This window comes from Astatotilapia calliptera, chromosome 19 (genome assembly GCF_900246225.1).
Source record: "Astatotilapia calliptera chromosome 19, fAstCal1.2, whole genome shotgun sequence".
In the NCBI taxonomy this organism is placed as follows: Eukaryota; Metazoa; Chordata; class Actinopteri; order Cichliformes; family Cichlidae; genus Astatotilapia; species Astatotilapia calliptera.
In genome coordinates this window covers 18,542,506-18,565,791 of record NC_039320.1, presented here as the reverse complement: position 1 = coordinate 18,565,791, position 23,286 = coordinate 18,542,506, and the positions used below count along the sequence as shown (strand labels likewise).

The 23,286-nt window shown below is 40.5% G+C and overlaps 1 protein-coding gene and 1 long non-coding RNA gene across 11 annotated transcripts in view; one reads left to right on the top strand and one right to left on the bottom strand.

The window, feature by feature from the left end:
* LOC113011724 (DNA (cytosine-5)-methyltransferase 3A-like) overlaps positions 1 to 23,286 on the bottom strand; it is a 48,309-nt gene continuing 25,023 nt past the window's right edge. For 3 of the 9 annotated variants that reach the window (XM_026151408.1, XM_026151415.1, XM_026151409.1), the window contains 18 exons: positions 18,384 to 18,758; positions 17,637 to 17,795; positions 17,279 to 17,386; positions 16,502 to 16,658; positions 16,193 to 16,339; positions 15,490 to 15,534; positions 14,265 to 14,344; positions 14,002 to 14,114; positions 7,204 to 7,387; positions 7,019 to 7,103; positions 6,591 to 6,736; positions 6,085 to 6,175; positions 5,773 to 5,921; positions 5,212 to 5,297; positions 4,383 to 4,415; positions 2,549 to 2,618; positions 446 to 564; positions 1 to 314 (listed from right to left, as the gene is read on the bottom strand). In XM_026151408.1, coding sequence (XP_026007193.1) covers positions 173 to 314; positions 446 to 564; positions 2,549 to 2,618; positions 4,383 to 4,415; positions 5,212 to 5,297; positions 5,773 to 5,921; positions 6,085 to 6,175; positions 6,591 to 6,736; positions 7,019 to 7,103; positions 7,204 to 7,387; positions 14,002 to 14,114; positions 14,265 to 14,344; positions 15,490 to 15,534; positions 16,193 to 16,339; positions 16,502 to 16,658; positions 17,279 to 17,386; positions 17,637 to 17,795; positions 18,384 to 18,758 — 2,289 coding nt within the window. In that variant the 3' untranslated portion in view covers positions 1 to 172. Of the gene's footprint in view, positions 315 to 445; positions 565 to 2,548; positions 2,619 to 4,382; positions 4,416 to 5,196; positions 5,298 to 5,772; positions 5,922 to 6,084; positions 6,176 to 6,590; positions 6,737 to 7,018; positions 7,104 to 7,203; positions 7,388 to 14,001; positions 14,115 to 14,264; positions 14,345 to 15,489; positions 15,535 to 16,192; positions 16,340 to 16,501; positions 16,659 to 17,278; positions 17,387 to 17,636; positions 17,796 to 18,383; positions 18,759 to 23,286 lie in introns of all 9 variants that reach the window. The other 6 variants (XM_026151412.1, XM_026151413.1, XM_026151417.1 and 3 more) reach the window with 2 other exon arrangements.
* Positions 9,526 to 23,286, top strand: part of LOC113011726 (uncharacterized) — a 32,314-nt gene continuing 18,553 nt past the window's right edge. Inside the window, exons 1-2 of one of the 2 annotated variants that reach the window (XR_003270605.1) lie at positions 9,526 to 9,852; positions 22,875 to 23,075. This is a non-coding gene — a long non-coding RNA (uncharacterized LOC113011726). The remainder of the gene's footprint in view (positions 9,853 to 22,874; positions 23,076 to 23,286) is intronic. The other variant, XR_003270604.1, reaches the window with a different exon arrangement.

Sequence of the window (23,286 nt, the reverse complement as noted above, 5' to 3'; positions counted from 1 at the left end):
GGTCTGAAAACTCGCTAAATATAGCGACAAAGTTGCTAAGTTGGCAACACTAAAACACCTTCCTGTTCAGCTGAAATGCCTTGGTGTTCAGTAGTGTGTCTGAGAGCGTTTCAGTAATAATGCCCCTTACGGCACTTCATACTAAATGGTTCTGAGCTAATTTTTTGACTGCTCAGTCACAGGCAAAGTACTCTTTGAGTGGTGCAAACAGGTGGCGGATAACTGGGACGCTCCATGATCTGCCCAGCAGCCTCTGCCTCGCCAGTCGGCTCATGTTGGATACGTCTGTATAGTGGACTGGAAAACCAAAGACCCTGATGTGAGCAACCATCCACACCACACGTGCAACCAGCGAGCAGACAGGGGAAGACAAAGGAAGAAAACCTTGAAATTCTGACCTCTGAAAAAAGCCTACACAGTAGTTGAAATCATTATGTTTACATACCTCTCCATCTCAGTGCACCACAGTATGTCTTCCTTCTCATTCATGTAGACTGGGAAGTGCTGGTCCTTGCCCTGCTTGATGGAATTAGACCTGGTAGTGATAGTCCTCACCTTGCCAAACTGGAGGACAATAAAAAAAAAATTTGTTTATGCCATTTTTATGTCCTTGCTGCGTAACAAACTTACAAAACCTGAGATACCTTTTCTAAAATGTTGAGGTTATCGTGATCAGATAATTTGGTAAACATGAGGTTCCATGTGAAGACCTGTCCCTGGATCTTGGTCCCAGAGTTTTGAGTCTTCAGCTTTGTATTTTTGATCTTTATTTCATGATTCTGTATTGGTTTTAGTCCTCTGTTGTGAGTTTTTCGTGTTCTGGTTTCTTGGTTTTAGGCTGGTTTAAGAATCCCTGGTTATTCCCGCCTCTCGTTTCCTTTTCTGGCCCAGTATTGTTTCCATGTTTGTTTACCGCCCTCATGGTTGTGTCTTCTTTCGTTAAAGTTTTGTTTCCTAGTTTTTTGGACATGGAGTACTTTGTTCTTTGTTGAAGTTTAAGCTCTGCAATAAAGTTGTCTTTTAGTTTAAACTTAGTTTTTGAGTCATGTCAAAGCTGATTTTTTTTGTTAGATAAATTCAATTTGAAACTATTACATCTAGCTGCCACATGGAGCCACCAGTGTGCAGAGTTTTACACTCCTGAATCAAATGAACTGTATTACGAAATCCGAACATGTCACACAGTGGAAATTTGCATTTATCTTTTATATTGGTCTTATTCTGATTCTAGTGTTTATTTGTGAGTGTAGTTTTTATTTGCATGATTTTATTCTGGTTGTATTGCATGTTTTTTCTGTATACTTTATTAATCCTCTGTAAGAAAATTACTCTCTGCATTTAACCCATTCACTCAGTGAAGCAGTGGGCAGCCAATCCAGCGCCCGGGGAGCAGTGTGTAGGGACGGTACCTTGCTCAGGGGTAACTCGGGGTAGCCGTTCGGTGGATTTGAACCCCCGACCTTCCGATCATGTTTTAATCCACTGTGGACTGGCTGGGCATGGGACAAATTAGCTGATAGCGGTCACCTCCTGAGGCATGGGTGTGTCCAAAGGCGGCCTATCAGCTGTTTAAAGGACCTATTAAAAGGAAGCTAGCTGAGCACTGGAAGGAGAGAGGCCCCAGATATGGAGAGGAATGCATGGAGGCCAGCTGATAAAGAGGGACCCGCTGCCTGATCATGGGGGTGCGACACCTCATCTGGAGACAGTCTGGTCAGCGTGACGTGGCGACCCAGTCCCAACAGCAGGAATGGCGACAGTGGGAGACAACATGTGGGATTGACAGCAGGGCAGAGGTATACCTCTGGCTGCATTTGTGAGTAGTGTCTCCACCGTTGTGCAGCCGTGTTGGGAGACGGTCGCCATGGCTATAAGCCAGGCCAACTTCCGGGACGATGGTTCTGGCCCCTGTTTGTTTACTTACAGGGCAATGATGCAAGGGGAGCCGTGGTGGCATCGAGCAACGGACTCCAGTGCAGAATTCGAGCTGGGCAGGGATGTGATGGGACGAGAGGGGGATAGAAGGCTTCTCCTGGTCTTCCTGGGACGAGGCTGGTATGGACCCCGCTCTGGAAGAGCGATTTCTGCCCTGATTGTGAACACCTAACAAACATTCGTCCTTGGCTGTGGGACAGTTACATTGTGTGACGGGGTGGGATTTTAGAGCGCATAGAACATTGCGTTTTATAAGGTTTTTTTGATATTGGGTTTGTTTATTCCTGGGAATTTTAGTACCTCTACAACATTTTATTGCTTATGGCTTTTAGAATTGTTTGTCATTCTTGCTCCCTGGCCTGGAATAAACCCTTTCTGATCAGACCTGCTTCATCTTTGTGCCCTGGGTTTCTGACTCGCTTGCTCCCCCCTTGTATGTAAAGAACCATCCTCTAGTATGACATTCTGCCACACCAGCTTTAGTGTCTCTGATATTCTACTGTATTTAAATTGAATGAATCAGATTAACCAGAGAGATTACAGCTGCCAGACTGAGTTTTTGTGTGCACCGGTGAGCGAACATGATGTGTATTGAAAGACAAGCTGCAAGTACCTTGGCTGTCCTGCCATGTTCTAAACAGTCCTGGAGTTCCAGCCTATCAGTGCACATGGCAGTCAAAGGCCTGAAAGAGAGAATGAACAATTTACACTTTAACACGTTATTTAAATCTAACATGCATTTCATTTTTTTCCTGGTCCCTATATACACTTACAATAGTGGATGCTCACATTAAACTTGGACTAAGTTTCAAACAATTACATAACAGGTCAGGGTATGGTGACACAGTTGTCAGCACCGTCACCTCAAAGCAAGAAGGATGTGGGTTTGAGTTCACCAGCTGGGCGCCACGGACCTTTCTAGATGGACACGGGCTGTGGGAGGAACTGGTGATTCTAAATTGTTAATAGGTGTGAATGGTTGTCCGTGTCTCCGTGTTAGGATGGATGGAATGAGTGCAGGTACAAATAACCCTGGTGAGTTCAAATCTTTGTGGACAAAACGTAACAGTCAAAAACAGTCAATTTTCTCATTACTAGGTGTGCAATAAAGCTCATGCTACATTCCTCTGATTACTCTACCTTTTTCTAAGCCCTCCCCTACAACCTTGCATTTAATGCCACATTGCTACGAACTCTGAGTAACTGTCTTGAGCAAAGTCTACAGAAATGCAGACTTGTGAAACTATGGATAATGTCTAGCAGAGAGCTCGTCATGCATTTCATAATGTCACAGTGGGATAGCCTAAGTCTCTGAGTCTGTAAATGTAGACATTGGGATTGAGCCAAGGGAGGAACGGGGCCCAGAAAAAGATAACAAATTATTATTTGAACTGTGAATCATGCAAAGCTACACTAATAGAGTCCAAGAATAAAAATATGGAGCTGGAGGTAGTAAAAGGTCCCATTTACAAATGTGAAAGTAGGGCATAATAGACTGAATTGGATCTGCTATACTACAAGTCTCTACTTCATCGGCCTTTATCTGCAATTTTAAACAAGAAAAAAAATCTCTGCCGGAAGTATGAAATTACTTCTAATCTAGCCACTGAAATCAGTTTCAGTCCATGCCATAATGGCACTTCATTTTGATTCAATGATTTTGGAGATAATCTAATCTAATTTGCTGTTCCATGCTTTGAATGCAGTATTAAGAAAACAGAAGATAATCTGCCAGGACAAGAATAGTTAAAAAAAAAAGAAAAAAAAAAAAGAAGCCAAATCAATTGGGTATGTATGACTCACTATCACTACCTTATCTATAGTCATAGTAAAAAAGACAGTATGATCCTTAAAATTCTGTTTTCCCATAAATAAACTAAAAATAAAAATAATCTGGTCTTTAGCAGGTCTTAAAATATGATACATAAAACCTCAAAGGGCCTACAAAACACGACGTACCACACTGTGTGACTATCTATTTAACAATCAAAAATCAGAAGCAGTGCGTGAGAAACTAAAGCCACACTTCTTCTTCCACACTGCTTCAACAGGAATTAAGAGAATAAGTAGCAGCCAGGTGCTGCTAATCAAGTTCACTCGATTCATTGATCATCAGCAAGCACGCGCCTCTAAAAAACAAAAGGTTTAGGCAGTTTGTTCATCAGGAACATTCACATGTGTGTTAACACAATGCCAAAGAGGAAAAACATCAGCAATTATTTTCAGCAGAGAAGCTGTTTCCAAATAGTCTGAGGTCTCTCATTCTGCAGTGAGAAATATTATTCACGATCAGAAAACATTCACGACAGCTGCCAATCTCAGCAGTGGCGGGCCATGCAATGCTCAGAGAAATGACAAAAAAACAAGAGCTACGTCTCAGCCTCAACAGGCCTTAATTAGATAGTTAAATTCTACAGTTCAAGACACACTGAACAAATGTGGCTTACTTGGAAGGGTTGTCAGGAGACATCCTCTTCTCTCTAAAAATAATATGGCAGCATACTTAGATTTGCAAAGATGCATCTGAGCAAACCACAAGACTTCTGGAACAATGTCCTTTGGACAGATGAGACCAAAGTAGACATGTGTGGCTATAATGCACAAAACCAAATACAGCACATCAGCACAAACACCTCATACTAACTGTCAGCATGGTGGTGGAGGGGTGATGGTTTGGGTTTGTTTTGCAGCCACAGGATCTTGGCATGTTGAAGTCATTGAGTCTTTGTATACCAAAGATTTCTAAAGCAAAATGTGAGGCCATCTGTTTGACAACTGAAACTTGCCAAAATGATGTCATGCAACACGATAATAATCCCAAGTACAGCAGCAAATCTAAAACAGAATAACTAAAAAAGGAAATAGCGGAAATGCTATACCACATAAATTTACCATATAAATGCCTGCAAATCTCAATGAACTGGAGGAAGTTCCTCCACAGCAACATGAGAGACGAATAAAGTCATGCAGAAAACAAAACACTTTAAATTATGGCACCTAAAAGTTATAATGAATCACAGGGTGTGATTAGTTTTTCACACACCACTTTTTCTTTTGGGCTTACTTTTCTAAAAACAAGTAATAACATAGTGTAACATGTTCTGTGTTGTTGTTCATTTTTAGTTTGTTTTTGCATTATTTTAAGACTTGATACGGACTAAAGAATTTAGGTTGTACTTTGTTGTAACATGACCATATAATTTGACATAAGCAGTCCCTTTATAGTGTTACTTTTTTGTTAAATACTACTTCTTTTCTCACCATTCATACACCAACCTGTTCATGCCAGGAAGGTTACCCCAGAAGTAACGGGCACGGTGGGCAGCTGACACTTCCTTGGCATCGATCATCACTGGGTTACACTGAAAACAGAGACGAGGAAGAACAAGCACCAATCAGGAAGCAACAAAGGTAAAAAGCTTGTGATTGCATACAGAATAATACAAGTGTAATCACACAACAACAACAATTTTATTATATAGCACAATGTTAATATAACAGAAAAGAGTCAAAATTAAACTTCAAAATTGTCAGTTTCCTCAGTGGACAGTCATTTAAAAAAAAAGAGAGTATTCTAACAGCTAATGAGGGCTTCACCTAACAGATAACCAGAAACACCATCTAGGAGTAGATTGCAGCGCATTAAAGATGGCATATTAAACTGTTGAATGAAGATCAAGACGTCAGAGCTCCGTTCTCATAATTTTTGCCTAAAGATAATGAATTATTGCCACAAGGGGGCATTCAAAGCCCAACAATACCCACTTCACCAACGGCACATCATACATCTACCGCCTACAGCAGGTAGAGATTATAAGTATCAGTAAAGAAATTAACCTCTAAAAAGCGAGATATGTCCCTCTTGTCACTGACGCCCATAGCAACCACATTTTCAAAGAGCCAGAAGAAAGGCCTGTCTTCCCCCTGCTTCGGCCGAGCCTCATGGAGCAGTCGGTAAAACTCAAAGAACAGGCGTCCGGTGCCCTCTGTGAGACAGAAAGAGGTATTAAACCAGGTGCTGAAGCAAAGCAAAAGACATAAACTCCTTATATTCTAGTGATTTATTTAGGCCAGTGACTTTATATATGAATGAATTTCCCAACTAATACATTAGCAAAGCAAAAAAGCAGTGGACTCATTTAAACTTACCATACAGACCCTTCCTTGCAGGATTGACTATTGAGAGGTCATTGCATGGGCTTCCACCTATAACTAGATCAAAAGGACCCCACTCGTTTATCTGTATAGAGAAAAGAATCAGAGTCAGGATTAGGGTTATGAACTGAACCAGCAATGTACTCCTAGTGAGTAGTAAATACTAATAAAACTAGCTATACAGATGCTAGAGTTTGAATGTTTTATAATGTCTTTATTGTCTTTTACTCTCCACTCTTGGCTTTTAATATGACAAGGTAAAGTGTCAAAGAAAAGCATGGTCTCACTGTCGGTCATTTGTACATCTGGTAAACAACCATACTGTTAAGCCTTAAAAATATCCACATTTTCTGTTTAGAAGAGTCTGCATTTAATTTCTGGTTTTCCACAATAGAAAATGATATCCAATGCTACTTAGTACAAGCGAGTAATGATATATTTGTAAGTTTGTAGCCATTTGCAAGTTTGGTGTCTCTTTTTAGTAACTTATTCTCACTCACATGTTTGCGCGTGATGTTCCGCACGTCTCCAACGTACATGATGCGACCCTCATGCCGGACGATACCCACAGTGATGGAGTCTTCACACACTTCAGAAGCTATGTAGCGACCCACTTGGATGCCAAGTTCTTTGAGCACCAGCAGTCCTGTGCAGGGTGTAGTTAAAGATTTTTTTTTTAAAAAAGAAAAGAAGGAGACAGTCTAAAAAAATCTGTCCACTTAAATGATCTGATCTGAAGAACTGGAGCTATCCCTAATAAATAAATCCTATGATGACTAACACAAATATAGCTAATAGCTATATAGCTAGTATAGCTAGTTATATATGGCATGTGTAGTGACTGATACATGGCAATGTTCTGACTAATAAAGGAAGAAAGTAAATCCATCAAATTTTTTATAACACAAACTGGGGAAAATTTTCTAACCTGTGGCTATGCCATCAAATAGTGAAAGGACACGAATGGGCTTCCTCTTCTCCGCCATGACTGGGGCGTAAAGCTTTGGTGGATCCTGAAATTATTGGCAGAGGGGGCAACAGTGAGACACAAAGGAGACAGACTCCTCAGTCACATGGTGATTGAGATTTATGGCCTAGAGGTCAATTACTTACAAAATCTTGATCGTGATTATTTGCAAAGAAGTGCTGGAGACGGCTGGGCCAATCGCTACGACGCTCCAGCAGACCAAACACACCCTTCTGACCACACATGTAGCAGTTCCATGGGTCTTCTTTGATGGCAGCGTGAGCGGCTCCTTGACCAACAAGAAGGTCCACGCACTCCACACAGAAGCACCTGCGCCAAGGACAAGGACATTTACTTCTAAAATGATAACTAACCCTACCTATTAAAAGCAGTCACAGTGTTAAGTACAGTAAGCGACTAAGTGACTAAATGTGGTAGACTGCATGTTTTCCATTAGAAGACCAAAATAAACTATTAACTGTTTAAAATGGTCTTGATCTGAGAATGAAAATGCAGGAAATGTAACGTGCAAGTAGTGTTGCCAACCGTCCCTTAAAAAACGGAATCGTCCCGTATTTAGAAACAAAAGTACACGTCCCGTATCGAGCTAATAAGGGACGCACTTTGTCCCGTAATACAGTGAGAATCAAAAGTAGTCTATAAATGTTAATGGAATTAACGCTTTGTTGGAAAACATAATTCCCAGCCCCTCTCCTGCTTTGTGACCAATGAGCTGACAGCACACTTATGACAATTCGAGTATGACAATTCAGATTACTGCTCATCTCATTGGTCGAGGAAAGGTCGCTTGCGGAGAAAATACCGGAAGACAACAGATGACCACAACAACAAGCATGGCCAACAGGGAAACAAATGCCAACACTGCAGTGCAAGTCTCGGACGACAGTACACCTAAAGCTGGGCAAACACTGTGCGATTTTTTCAGTCACGTTATTCAGCTCCTGCTCAAACTGCACGATTGACTCGCAGGGGTTAGAAGTTCATAGGTCACGATGCAGGGTCTCACACTATACGACCCGATACTCTGATGCGACCTGAGTGCTCACACTGTGCCTCCATAAAATGAAGGTTATAACAGAAAATCTGTCGCTCGCTCTCCCTCTCTCTGTCTTTCACTCACACAGACACACCACCACCATCAACTTTGCTAAATTGCTAATGAAAAACATTGATCAGGCAGCTGTGATTGAGCAGCAATGTAAATCCAACTATTTTCACAGTTGTTGTGGTCATGATAATTTTGTGAGGCCACATCGAAAAGGCTCGGATGAGCTTTCCAAAGTTCTACAAGTTGTGCCTCCATCGCTTGTGTCCAGATCACACGCTGCACAGCTGTGCTGCTCCGTCTTTTTCACCGACGTTTACGTGTTTGCGCGTGAGCAGTGGTCGTGAGGTGTTAATCGTGTCTCGTTACCCCACGTATACTACACGATGCACGATGAAGGCCAAAATCGGGCCGATCGCCAAAACGGTCGCACGACTCAAAAATCGGCTCAAAATGGGCCAAAAATCGCACAGTGTAAGCCCAGCATTAGAGCAGCAATGTTTGTTCGCTCAGAGAAAGAAAAAAAAAGGCTGCAAAAGTACAGGGAGGAATGGGAAAAGGAAAACACCTGGCTGGAAAAGTGCACGATAACACCTTTAAAGCGCACTGCACTGTGTGCCGGCGCACTTTTTCCATAGGCATGCTTCTAGTGGTGGGCACATGAAGAACAAGAGGGGCGTGAAAGCTCGGGGAACCCTTAACCAATTTCTTGTCCACCAGGCCACGGCAGAAGCAGATATGGTATGCAAACACTGGTTTGTTTTTTTTAAACCCTCTGGTTAAGGTTAATATGGGCATGTGCAGTGAATATCAGCGCTATGTGGCCAGAAGTGTGATAATATAATTTATTTTGTGTAATAAACTGCAAGGATAGATGATTACAACAAATAGATGACTAATACATAAAAGTAATACATAGATTAATAATGATGATGAGTTAAGATGCGTAATCATGGGAACAAGCAGGTTTACAAACAGAAGCAGCTGATTAGCATTAGAAAAGCTGAAATAATACCTCAACTGAAGCCAATTGTACTAAATGCACTATATGTGCACAGTTACAAGAATATTTTTCATTCTATTGCTTTCTATTAATTTATATAATTTTAAGTTAAGCAGGACAGAGTTCTTTTAAAGAAAGATTTACTTATATTCTCAAAAGTTAAGCATGACAGGCTTCTGTTTAAGAAAGAGACCTGTTTTATTGTGTTAATGTTGTCATTTTGAGCTAAAAATAAATGGCTAAATGATCATTTGTTTCCCATATGGTCATATCACAAAGAATATGCATCTGCTTAAATCAAATTCAAGTCAAATGGTTAAAAAATAATTTCACACACAAAAAAAAGAGCTACCACACTGGGAAGGGTGAAGACAACTGGGTTGCCCGGCCCTGGCCACGAGGTGTCCCTTATTTATTTTTCAGGGAGTTGGCAACCCTACGTGCAAGTGAAAAAACTTCTGCATCTTTGATGGGGTTTACCAAGGTTGTCTAAAAGGCCCCAAAGTTCATAGGATAACTATATTTGAATTCTTATACAGGTGTTTGTAAGTTTATATACAAGTTTATATGCTGTTCATTTAGCATTTAACCTTCTGTTAGTTTGAGCCAGCCCACCGTCTGGTGATGTCATATAGTTAGTAAGGTGGGCAGTTTTAGTGTCGGATGAGCAGTGTTGGTCAGGTGGGGGTGCACTGATTCCTGTGGGATATGATGTGTGCGTGAATGGTAAGTGATTATTAACCTGTGTTGCATTTTGCTTTATTTGTGTTGATACTGTGATATATTTACCATTTAGGAGCTAATGTAGTTCATAGTTGGAGCGGTATAGGCCACGCACGCAATGCGTGAGTTCACCCTCATTTCACATGCTAATTGATGTCAGTTACTTCGTCCTGGTTTGGCTTTAGTTTGCCACATGTACGATCCTCAATATGTTTCTAACGTAATTCCTGTGTTATCAGAGCTTCCCTGTATGGTATATGTGGTGCTCGTGATTCTTTAATTTAAAATACGGAGTTTATAGCGGATAATTTGTTCAGAGTACCGCTTAAATGCCGAGCGTAGTTCGACCGGAAGTACCATGTTCCTACTTCCCCTTCGCAATAAAAGCATTACGGCGGATTATAACGGAGAAGCCTTTATTTTCTACAGCTACCGGAAGTAGTTCCTCTGTACTGACGTTAACTTAACCTCGCAGTAATGCTATTTAGCTGGCATAGTGTAAGCAGTAGAAGTGTACTACATTGCTCTGCTCATTTAAAGGATAGATTTATGTAGAGATACATCTTTTTGTGTTTAGCATTACTGCCTTACACTACTGTGCTCTTTTCTTTATGTATGGTTATGTTAACTATATTGTATTATGCATATATCTGGATATGTCACTTATCTCTTCACCTTATTTATCACTTATTTGTATTATGTACTTCTTTAGTAGAAAACCACACACACACACACACACACACACACACACACACACACACACACACACACGATTACAGCCACAGGAATTGAGCTGTGAAGGAAATAAACTTCCTCAAACCAAACCTTAAGCTTTTTTTTCCATGCTCTGGGAGAATTGGTGAAGTGGTGTTCTGGCTGACACACCAGGGTGACCGTAGTGCTAAGGAGTGAATCAGTGCCATAACCGTGTCTATCCCTGATACCTCCACTACACAGGTTATTTGCATTTTTAGGAAAAATCGTTTAAAAAAAAACCTCAACAAATAAGTCTGTTAAGTCTTTCGTTTGTGCCAGTAGGACTGTAAGGAGAAATGTTTGGTCTAGCAGTAATGGTTTAACTAGAAGAGGAACAGGAAGTTGTGACTGAAAGAGCCCCACACACACAGAAGACAGAGTGGTACAATGCCTCTGTTGAAAATTTGATTGCCAGGGTAATTATTAGCCAACAGCAAAGCCAGATGCATCTGGCATAGTTTACTACCAGATTAGAAAGGAATACAGAGGATGGTCCATAAAAGATGAAATATCCAGTGAGCAGCAGTTCTCTGGGTAAAGATGCCTTGTTGATATCAGAGGTCAAAGGAGAACAGCCAGACTGCTTCACACTAATAGGAAACCAACTGTTACTCATATAACCACTTGTTACAACCAAGGTATGCCGAAGAGCATCTTTCAACATGCGACACTTGAAACCTTGAAGGTTAATGGGCTGGAGTGGTAGAAGACCACATCGCGTGCCACTTCTGTCAGCTAAGAACAGGAAAGTGACGCTCACCAAAATGGGAAACTAGATGACTGGAGAACTGTTGCCTGGTCTGATGAGTCTCAATTTCTTCTGCTACGTTCAGATGGTATGGTCAGAATTTGGTCTTAACACTATAGCCAGTTTGATTACTCTTGCTGACCTCATCCACCCCCTTTATGATCACAGTGTACCCATCTTTTGATGTACCTTGATATAAAGAACAAATATTCTCAAAATTGCATCTTCAGCATCTTCACTGTATTCACATGGCCTCCAAAGTCACCAGCTATCAGTGTGTGTTTTATGACAGACAAATGTTGCCCTGGAGTCACCTGCTGTAATAAGAACAACCACAAAGGTGGTTTGAATACTTCATCAAGTAGGCAAGATACAAATCCAAATATTTACAGGCTGAGCTCAAAAAGAAAATCAACCAATGAGTACCAAGGACTCGTATGAGGGGGTTTGCTGACCGTAATGATCGTAGGAGAACATCTGTGTCCTTCAAATAAAATTATACAATATGAACATGACCGACATGTCTCTCTTCTCTAAATCAGTTTATCAGTCATAGGCAGAGATGGGCAGTAACGCGTTACTTGTAATGTGTTACTGTAATCTGATTACTTTTTTCAGGTAACGAGTAAAGTAAGGGATTACTATTGCGAAAACGGTAATTAGATTACCGTTACTTTCCCGTAGGAACGCTGCGTTACTAAAACCGTGATTTTTTTGCCAGAATGTCTCATGACAGTGACGTAAGCAAGTGCGACGTTCGTGACAACAGCTGTGTGCAGATCAACAATGGATCATATATCGAATGCAGGAGAGAGTATGAGCGTGCAGCGTTTAAAGCGTGGAAGTACTGACCTTATTTTGAGTTTAATTCCATAAAAAGTGACAAAAACATTAGCGTCCGTTGTGCCTGGGAAGAAAACTTCTCTTTATAGCGAAAAAAACCCCTAAACTTCCAAGCAAGCACCAAGTGTGCTGAGAAACTCGCGGATTCTTCAACTGACCGCCGCGGCACACCTGCACCAGGGTAAACCTCCGCCTACGCTACTCCTGCTTTACAGGTGAAAATAGAGCAACAGGACCGCTAGTCTTTGATGTTATTTATTTTCTGCTGTGTTTTACTTGCATCTATTTGAAAGACTGAGTGTAAACACAAAAAAAAAATATTTTATGTGCTGGAATGTGCAGAAAATAAGTTTAAATGTTAAGCAAATTTCTTCCAGTCAGAGACTGTTGCATATAATTAAATTTTTGCTTGATGCATAAAGTTAAAAGATTAAAACTGATAAAACAAGTTAAAAACAAGAGACTTTTCCATTTGATTACATTTTGTATGATGGATTATGCAGAAAAAGTAGAATTGGGCTGAAAGATCTATCACTTTATCACCTCTTCAGGTTGTAAATCGTGTTTTTAAAAAGTAACTAAGTAACTAAGTAATTAATTACTTTTGAAAAAGTAATCAGTAAAGTAACGGGATTACTTTTTGGGGGAAGTAATCGGTAATTAGTTACTGATTACTTTTTTCAAGTAACTTAACCAACACTGGTCATAGGTCAAGAAAAGGTGCACAGTTTCATTATCACTCTTTGTTTTGTATTTAAAAGGTGTAGATAAAAAGGTTTTTAATGGGGTTTGTGGGTTTTGAGAAGCAGCAAGTTATCGTTAACACTGTCATCCAAATGTCAAACGCCACCATCCAAAAATAGCATTGTTTGTGATCAGTCCAGCATGCCTCTGACAAAGCTCAATCTGTTCTCAATGGTATTTTTCTAGACTTCAATCTAACTGTGTGAGAACACCAGTCTGTTTCTTTATGTTTAACAATGCTCTATTCAACAGAAATACAGTGCAACCACACTTTATAAAATATTTGCTATCAGCAAGTTCTCCACTGGGCTGCCACGATGTTGCCTTACATCACTGCTACGAGATTAGTGACCCATCACAAAGCCTTTATTGTGCATCCAATATGAGCAGTGAACGCACAATCCTGCTATCTGTGCTGGAAAAACAACTGTAAATTTAGAGGCAAGTACTGTCCTATTCAAAAATAAAAAATATTGCTGTTATTTGCTACACAGCTTCACAATGTTCTTTATTAAGCAATAATTTTATGAGTATTTTTTATGACAAAGAGATTTGAGAACAAGTCAATTGGCTGATTATCCTGTAATAAAGGTGTGAAGAAAGCATATGAGAATTTTGCAAAGATTGCAAGTTTTTTTTAAAGACCCTTTCATACTCTACTAACAGTAGATTTAGGTTATGGAAGGTCAGTTTATTTTTAGTTTCTTGTTCTTAGCTCACAGGAGTGCCACTTGGTGTGGTCTTCTGCTGCTGTAGGCTTCTAATGCTTCAAGGTTTGACGTGTTGCAAATTTAGAGATGCTCTTCTACATACCTCGGTTGTAATGAGCAGTTATTTCAGTTACTGTTGCCTTTCTGTCAACTTTGCACCAAGAAAATCCCTCATAGCTATGGTTTTAAAAATCCAACTGTTGTCTTGACCACTTAGCATATCAAAACTATAAAAAAGGCTGTGCTCAGGTCAGGTAATGTGTAGCTGTATATGTAGACTAAATCTAGTTCTACCAGACTCCATGCACATCCATGTAATTGCAACACAGGCTCTCATGGTAGAAACCTTACCGACAACAATTGTTGTTCCCACACATGAGCACCTCTCGTCCCCCGCAGCAGATAGTGCAGTATGACTGGTAGCCGTCGTCGTCGTATTGATAAGCACATTCTAGGAAGCAGTTCTGCAAAAAATATCCAAAATATACTCTAAGACACGGGGTCACATCAGTTGCTGCTTAAAATATGTGTTGTTTATTAGGAGCTTTGAAATTTGCTGTGACTTTTAATAACACCCTAGTTGAGTCCAAGTCTAAGCCTTTATTGCAGCTTACCTTGCAACTCTGACACATTCCTCCAGCAAAAAGAGGGTGCTCAAGGCTAACATTCAGACTTCCACAGGAGATACAGATGTCTGCAGTAAGAGAAACACCGTGTTAGTATTTAACAGGCAGAGCTCTGAGAGGAGTGAGCACCCAGAACTCACACCTCTGTGAAACAATTTGAATATCTATGAGATACAATTGTGGTCAGAAGTTTCCATACGCTCATCATGGGACACGAAGGGTAATTTGTACTTTTAATGATTTCCTGTTATTTTTCCAGAGTGGGATGATTGTACAGCATACATCTTTGCACTAGTTTTAATTTATTTTGGATTTTCTCTTATCTAAACATGGTCAGAAGTATAAATCTTTGAATAACTGGTGCTGAAGGTTCTGCAATGTCTTTTAACTTGACAAGGCCTGTTAGCTTCTCATTAGTGATCATGACTGGTAGTTTCTCTTTGCCAGCATTACAGAGGATAGGCAACAACACCAAGAAGCATGCTTAGAGTAGTAAGGGTGAGTGTTTCAACCTAGAAACACTTCGCTATCCAGCTGTCAGGTAATTGTCAAGCATGGTGGTAGCATCACCCAATCCTTTAACTTCACCTCAAATCAACAGCTGGTTGAAACTTTGATATAATTGGATGTCCCAGCTGGGCAACGATCCCATATACACATCAAAACTGATTTTAAAATGAATAAAGCAGGCTAAAATTAAGCTTCTGGAATGGCCTTCCCAAGGCTTCAACCTGAACCTTATTGAAAATGTGTGTACTATGTACCAGAAAACCAACAAATTTAAATTAATTCTGTCAATACCACCTAGAAGACCAGTCAGATATACAGCCATAATTATTCCAGAAGCTTGCTGATGGCTCAGAAGGGTTGAGCTGCAACTTGCTAAGAGAGACTGAATGAAATGTATGTTTGAGCCCCAAATTATTATTCATGACCATAAGTGTGTGTAAACATTGACCACAACTGTAGGTCTAGATCTAGTTAGTTTAGCTATCAGGTTATGAGAAAACAAACAAAGCTGCTAATAAGGTAGATGAAATTACAGAAAACCCATTTCCTCCTTTTTACTCATTGTTATTTTGTGAACACAGATGCATGCATATAATCGGCTTTGCCCGTCAACAACAGGTACAAATAAGAGGTGTGTCGGTGCCTCCTGAGAGGCCCTTCGGTGTTGCTACAAGCAAGAGCACACAGAGAACATTTCACTTACCCTCTAAGCTGCGGCACTTTTGTCTCACTTCATAAACAAGTCGCTCTGACACAGAGAAATGAAGAATCTGTGTTAGTTCCTTCATTTTTTTTAGAAGTAAATTCAAAAAAATATAGGAAAAAATAAATAAAACTAAAATTTAAGATGGTATCACGCAAATAAAACTTCTTCGCCAAACATGTCAGAAACCACTTAAAGTATCAGTCATCATGATAATCCCTGACAGCACAAATGCTTTCATGATATATAAAGAAATAATGTAACAAACAGATCATTTGATGGGTCAGTCAAAATACACATTTGGTTATGTTATTGTTGGAGTTTCCTCTGTTTTCCTTGTATTACTATGGGATCTTTATTTTACATTATAAAGCACCTTAAGGCAACTGTTGTTGTGATTTGACACTACATAAATAAAACTGAATTGAATTACACTTCTTTTCTTCTTTTGTCATTTGGAAGAGACGGAGGATGAGTAATACTTGTAATAAAGATAGGGCACTGTCTTTCTAGATAGCATCTATTTATTGTCTTTAGAGCAACCTGAATCTTTTTGCCTTCTCACGTCACTTGCTAATGGATCTCTTGTCCATACCTTACCTCCCAGACCACTATAGTGATGTAAAACACCGCCGCAACCTCCCCAAGGAGCTGGACACAGAGTTCATGACTCCAATATAACCCAATAAATGAGGCACGTTACCTCGTGTTCTCTCATCAATGATGTCCTTGACCTTAGGTTTCTCTGCTGTGCTTTTGCGAGGCTTTTTGGCTGGAGGAGGTGTATAGGCTGCTGCTTCTGGCTCTACCCATATTTCAGGATAAACTTCTTTGTATGGGTTACGCTCCTCTGGGGTGCACAACAGAAGCAAAAAATTAATATTGCACCAAATGTTACGGATGTTTTTAATTACCAAGTGTATAGAATACATCTGCTATGCCATTATATATAGCAATTTTTAACTCTTCCAGATGGGTCATAAATAGGGTTAAAATAGTGATGTCATCTTACCTTCTGGTGGCTCCAAGCCTTTGGGTCCAGTGGGCTGAAATCCTGTCATAGCCCACTCAATCATCTGCTTGTTTAACATTTCCACGGATTTTGAGGTCTCTGTCTCATCACTGTCAGGGCAGGCCATGAAGGCCTTTCCTGCCCGGCTGCTAGCCACCTACAAACACATTCAAAACGTTTTTCACCAAAAATGTATTCTTATTCTATGATATTTACAGTAAAGATCCTTTAGTCCCATTCAGTTTAATACTATGCCTAAAATGGGTGGATAATTTGAGAGGGCTCTGCCTGCGGGGCGTCTTGGATAATTTTGCTCTTGAATTTCTCATTGAGAGCACTTATTTTGAAATTACTTCTTCGTTTTTTTTGCATTTGGCTCTCCAAATTATGGTAATTGCAGAAACGTTTCTGCAATTTTCATAAAGCTTCTTAAACACCCTCTTCCTGAGATGCTCAAAAAGACTGGGGAACATGGAATAAAGTTACTTCTTATTCTATATCTGCAAAAAGACACAAAGACACAAACAAGATGTGCCATGTTAATATTCGTGGCCTTTCTAAAGAACCATTGCAGCTGCTTCAACCCTACTTCAAGTCTTTATGCTATGCCAAGCTAAGTGTCAGTAGGCTTTGGTTTAATGCCACAGCAGATATTGAAGTCTTTACATGAAAGATTGAAAACATGTAAAAAATATGAATGTCAGATACATTCGCTTTGTAAGTTTAAAGGTTTAACTACAACGAAAGCTGTGCCCTAAAATCTTCTCCCATGCTCACCTGTAAGACTTCGTAGATGGCTTTCCTGTACATGGGCTGCTTGTTGTAAGTTGGTTGGTGAAAGGCATTGTTAAAGGAACTTAAAGGCAATAGTTTCTCTACACAAACCTGTGAAAATACACATAAAAATAAACGATTGTTTACACCGCATGTTTAAAGGAATCGTGTTGAGGTAAAAAAAACTTTCCAGACATTGAGTTTTCTGTTTATATTCTAAAGGATCATCTGGCTGAGTAAATAAAACCAATAAGCTCATTATAAAGTCTGTGGCTGTCACTATAAACAGACGTCTGTTTTGCTTGAAGAAGAAAAAAAAAAAGACCTAACAGCAATATTAATGTTGGCTCTAAAGACTCACCACTGAGAATTTTCCATCTCCAAACCACATGACCCATCTGGTTCCCTCAGCAGCTCTGCTACGTCCCGTCATCCACCAGGATACGATGCGGCCTGGCCACCAAGAGAATCCTCGGAGCTTCCCCCAAACCAGCTCGCCGATGCCAAAACCACGACCGTCCTGCAGCCAAAAGAAAAGACAAATCATCCCCTCTGCTATGACTTGTGGGCAGAGTTGTGAAACCTTTTTTCAACAGCCTGTCTAGGGATATTTTTTACTTTTTGGATGGTTAGATCGCTTAGATAAAAAAGTTTATATGAAAATGGTGACCATAGCAACATCACAAATCACCTTTTTTTTCTGAGAAAGCTAAACTCACTTTCCCATAAAATTAACAATGCTAGGGATTTTTATGTGGGAGAAAACTATGAAAAAAGTACAGCTTATGAAAATAGGTTGAATAATTGCCGAATTAAGTAATTGATTTACACATATCTACTCCAAATAACCGTTAAATTAGTGCATATTTAAAAACCTGTCATTTATTTGAATGCTTCGTTTGCCCTTTAAAGTTTGCAGATGTCACAATCAGAATTCTTAACAATCCCAGAAGAAATTATGTAAATATCTGAAATGAATACATTCCCAGAACGTGACCGGCTACCTTGCATGATAAAGATGAACCCTCACCGTCAACTGGATCCTTTATCCAGTACAGACTAGCTTACAACCAGACACGAGTCAGTGGGAAACCCAAAATGATCTTACCTCATACTCAGACTCAGTGTCTGGAGTCTTGGGGGATGTCTTGTCTTCTCCTTCGATGGCGACAGGCTCTGGGGTCGTGGCCACAGTGGGGGAAGCTGGGTCAGTAGGCTGTTGCTGCTGTTGCTGCTGCTGAGGTGGCTGCTGATGTTGCAGTTGTTGCTGTTGCTGTGGCAGCACCAGCGGTGATTGCTGTTGATACTGAGGCTGTGACTGAGACTTAGTGTGTGGCTGCGGCTGCAGCTGCTGCTGCGGCTGCTGCTTTGAAGGCTGTGGGTGTTTGATTATTGAGACCTCTTCATTCCGGGTCTCTGTTTCATTATCCTCGTGATCCTTCATCGCGTTCATTGCTGACATTTGTTTGGCCTTTTTCTCTGCCTGAAACAAAGCCAAGTGATAACAGAGATGAGGACATGATGCGTGCAGTCACTGAGTTTAAGTAAGTTTAAGCTAGATATCAAGATATCAGGAATTTACACTATTAGAGGATTTAAAAAAATATAATTTACAAAAAATATGTATAAATGTGACCAAATCAGACATAGCTGTTTGTATATTAATACAAACAGCTGAAGAATAACTGTGAAAAAAGAAGAAAAAGAAGCCACTTGTGATGAAGCTAACCAGTAAGAGCACAAAGCTGCACTTTCTGGATTGGCCATTTGAGGCTGGCTCCAACAGCAACTCAATAACCATACCCTCCCATGTTAAAACATGGTTTTGGTATTTATAGAAAAATTACTGCCCTCACACCAGCTGTGCAGGATCTGATTTGTTAACACCTCCGTTTTAAATATTATTAAGCCTTAAAATTACAGGTGGACGGAGCTGTAACAGCTAGCTATGTTCCAGACTTCATCTGCATCTCTCATTTTGTGTCTTTTCATGCAACTGTGTAGGGGTGGGCGGTATAAACGGTATATGGTAGAAACGATATAAATTTGGCCAGCAGTAGATTTTTACTATACCGCTCTACCGCAATAGCACATGTTGATGGTGTCATTATCAAGCTGCGCCTGGTTGCAGCGGCTGCAAACAACATCATCTAACATTGGGTAGGATGTTTTTTCGGGTAGGATGGATTCCCAGAACACCGGGCGACAGTAATAGCAAAGAGACAAAGCACTTCTGGAATATGAGGAAAGTCAAAAACTGCGCTTCCTCCACTTCCCTACCATTGATTCATTAATGCCGAATTCCCTGTTTTGCTAGCAATCACGTAGGACATTATTATATACCAGCTAGTCCAACTTCAGTAACCCTACAAACGTCACTGCTTAGTTTTCTGTCCTCATTTATGTTGGAAGTGATAGCAGAGCTGTACGTTTGAATTTCTTCAGATATCTCTCAGTCAGAACATGCCATGTCATGTTTAGGTGGAAACCAGCGAGCTAACTTCCTGCTAACTTCTAACTCCGTTGAATTTAATAAATTCTGTTTTCATGGATGCCTGGATGTTAAACTTAATTGTTACAACTGGTAAAGCAGCAACGCTGATCATTTTATTAAAGATGAAATAATTTAGACAGTTTTTAACTGTCAGTAATGCCGCAGTGTTCCTTTGACTTTGGGACCTGAAGAGGATGGAGTTTTGGACCCAGATTACCAGGCTCCTGACTACGGTAGCCGTAATGCTCCGAGGCGGTGTGGCTTCATAGCTTACCAAAGTCGTACTAAAGCATTTTTGACAGATTTTTGAGCGCCGTGTACCACATAAAATCTGTTTGAGGTCAGTAAGCACAACCAGAATTCATACATAAGGCACACTGTCGATTTTTGAGAAAATTAAAGGATTTTAAGTGTGCCTTATACTTTGTAAAATACGTTATACAGAAGAAAAGAATATATCGCAATATATATCGTTACCGCACATGCTTCAAATTATACCATGATATGGATTTTAGGCCATATCTCCCAGCCCTACAACTGTGTGACAAATACTGACTTGCTGTGCAAATAATTGTACCTTTTCAAAAATTCTGAGCACCAGTTTTGGTGAGTGATACTTTGCTTATATGTTACTTGGCGCTAATTAGCAGCTGTCTTTTTCAACATGGTAGCACTAGCTAATAACTTAACTAATACCCCACCAACTTGTCAAGATATGTAATGAAGCACAGGAAACCCAGGTACTTGCAAAAAAAAAAAAAAAAATCAGCCAAGCAATGATGAAACATCAAGATTTCAAATATTTGCTGTCTTAACTTCATTTACTACAATATTTCTCAAAACGCTGTGAAAAATCTAGCTTATTTGAACCAAATCCTCATATAACATACCTCTTGGCTATCAGAGCAGAAACCCCCACGCTTTGCAGCTAAACATGGGTGTGCGACCCTTTAGCCTGATAACACTGTGTGGTTTGTGTTTGATGGACAACCTACTGAAGTGTTAAACTGAAGCTTAATCATTTACCAACGTCCTTTATGTGAGTATTTATCAATTTGCAACATTCTTAAACCACAAAAATAGGCACAGTTTGACATTTTCAAGTTAAAAAATTAATTGAAAATAAACAAAGGTAGATAAATGATGTGTAACCTGTGCCTCACTTCTAGGCTGAGCTACTGTAATTCGTTATAATCAGGTTGCTTTAAAAACTCCTTGAAGAGCCTTCAGTTGATCCTGAACGCTGTAAGGGATGGATCAGGTGACACTGAACCCTTCTTTAGTAATGCTGCAACAGGCTTAGGCTGCTAGGGGGGGCTTCCTGTTGCTCATTCAGTCTGTTTTCAGTACCTCTGTTAATACATCACTAAATCACATTTAATCTTTATTAATTATTAAATATCTCTCCCATCATGAATCTTTTGTCCTGTCTTCCTCCTGTCATGCCCAACCGGTCACAGCAGATGGCTGCCCCTTCCTGATCCTGCTTGTGGTAAAGGTTTCCTCATGTTAGAAGAGTGTATTTCCTTCCTACTGTCACAAAGTGCTTGCTTATAGGGGGTGGTGTGATGTTTCTTTTTGTTTTTTGTTGTTGTTGTTTTTTTTTGGGGGGGGGGGTCTTACTAACCTCAAGGAAATATAAACGCAATATATCAAAGAAGTAAAAAAAAAAAAAAAAAAAAAAAAAAAAAAATGTAAAACTGCCAAAATGTCTGTGAAGGTTCTCAGTCATCCAGGTCATCGTAGTCAAAGGAGCTTGCAAAGAAAAGCGTCTGGACTTCTTTAAGTTGCTTGAAGACGTTTCACCTCTCATCCGAGAAGCAGTAAAACTGCCAACAACTTCTATGGACACAGTTTTTTACTCACAAGGGTAACAATTTGTTACGCAGCCCAGTCTTCCATAAATCTGGTCATGCATGAAATGCTTCCCTCAGATATAGATATAGCTGTACAGAGGCTGACGGATTTGAAGCTATTTAGCTATAGAACATAAGAGGCACGCCTCATTTCTGCTGTGTAAATACAGAATGGTAGCCTTTGCAAACGCGTCTTTATCTCTGCGTGTGAGACCTATTCATCAGCAGCACTGAATACAATAACTCTATAGTGTACAGACCTGCAGTGTATCGTTCACTTGGTTTGTGGTACCTGACACTGAACCGCTAGGTCGATCAGTGAGGACGAGACACAGCCGGGACTTAAGCCTCTCACAGCAAATCCCCAACAGCTGCACTCATTCTGATGTCTCTCTCTCTCTCTCTCTCTCTCTCTCTCTCTCTCTCTCTCTCTCTCAAACACACACCCAGTAGGGCTGTACTGCGAACACGTGCTAACTTTCTTCTTCCTTTCTTTCTTTTCCTTTGTCACACACAGAATATATGCAGTACCATATGTAAACACGTGCTGGTCATACTATAGGCTCCACGTGAGAGCAGTGCTGCACAGCTGTGCTTACTTTTGCTCAAGTGTTTCTCAGGTTCTCATATCTCACTCAGAGGCTCTGTGGGAAGAGGAGGAAAAAAAGTCAAACAGCAGAGAGGCTGAGAGAGAGTATAGCACAACGCTCCGTCCTCTCCCCCAGTGTGACTAGTAAACAATAGTGCCTTTAAGGGGAAGTAGTGCCGAGCATGGGGAGGGGTGTCGGCGCAGAAGAGTAGAAACATGTGCTCTTCAATCAAGAGGCTCTGCTGTGGTTTATAAATATCTGTACTGTAGTGCGGGATGGATGGTTCAAAGCCCTCGGCCATATGTGTTAGGCCTCTTGGCTCCAGTACAAGAACACTGAAGTTAGTGTTCGAGAGCCCTGCGTGAATGTGCGGTTCCAGTTGGTAAACTACAAAAACTACCAAATGCCAGTTAAGCTGACATAGTTTGTGGTGGAATAATCCGTGTTGTTATGGGCAAGTGAGGAGGGCAGTCACTGGTGTAGCTGTGACGAAATGAGCTGACTTAAGACTAACTGGAAGGTTAGTTAGTCTTGGTTTAATGAATTAAACTGGCACAGTGAGTTTCTTCATATTTGTTGACTGGTAATTGCAGGTATACAGAGTTATCTGTAAAAGCCAATGAAGCACCTTTTTCCTGCATTCGTTTTTGTGTTTTTAGGACTCGGCTGTCTCCATGACTCCTTCTCCTCGGAGCCAATGAGAAAGTGACGCTGAAAATGCCAGTGGGGGGAGGAGAGAAAGTACAGTGGCTATAAGAACCAGATATTTGTCTTGCCCCCTTTTGGGGGCCTCACAGTGTGTGTGCAGCTCCACCAGCAAGACAGGCCCTCAGAGTCTAAAGGGGAAAATACGAAAGGAGGTAGCAGAGACACAATGCGGTCTTTATCACTTACACACGCCTGCCCGTCACTGACAGCTTAGAAATACCAGATACCAGAAATACCATATATCCGCTGTCACGCCGTGCTGAACAACAATACCAAAAATGACAGCAGACATACTGTAGTTGTAAAAACACTGCAAAATAAATGTGCTGAAAACAACTACACAATCCCCCTTCCCCCACCCTC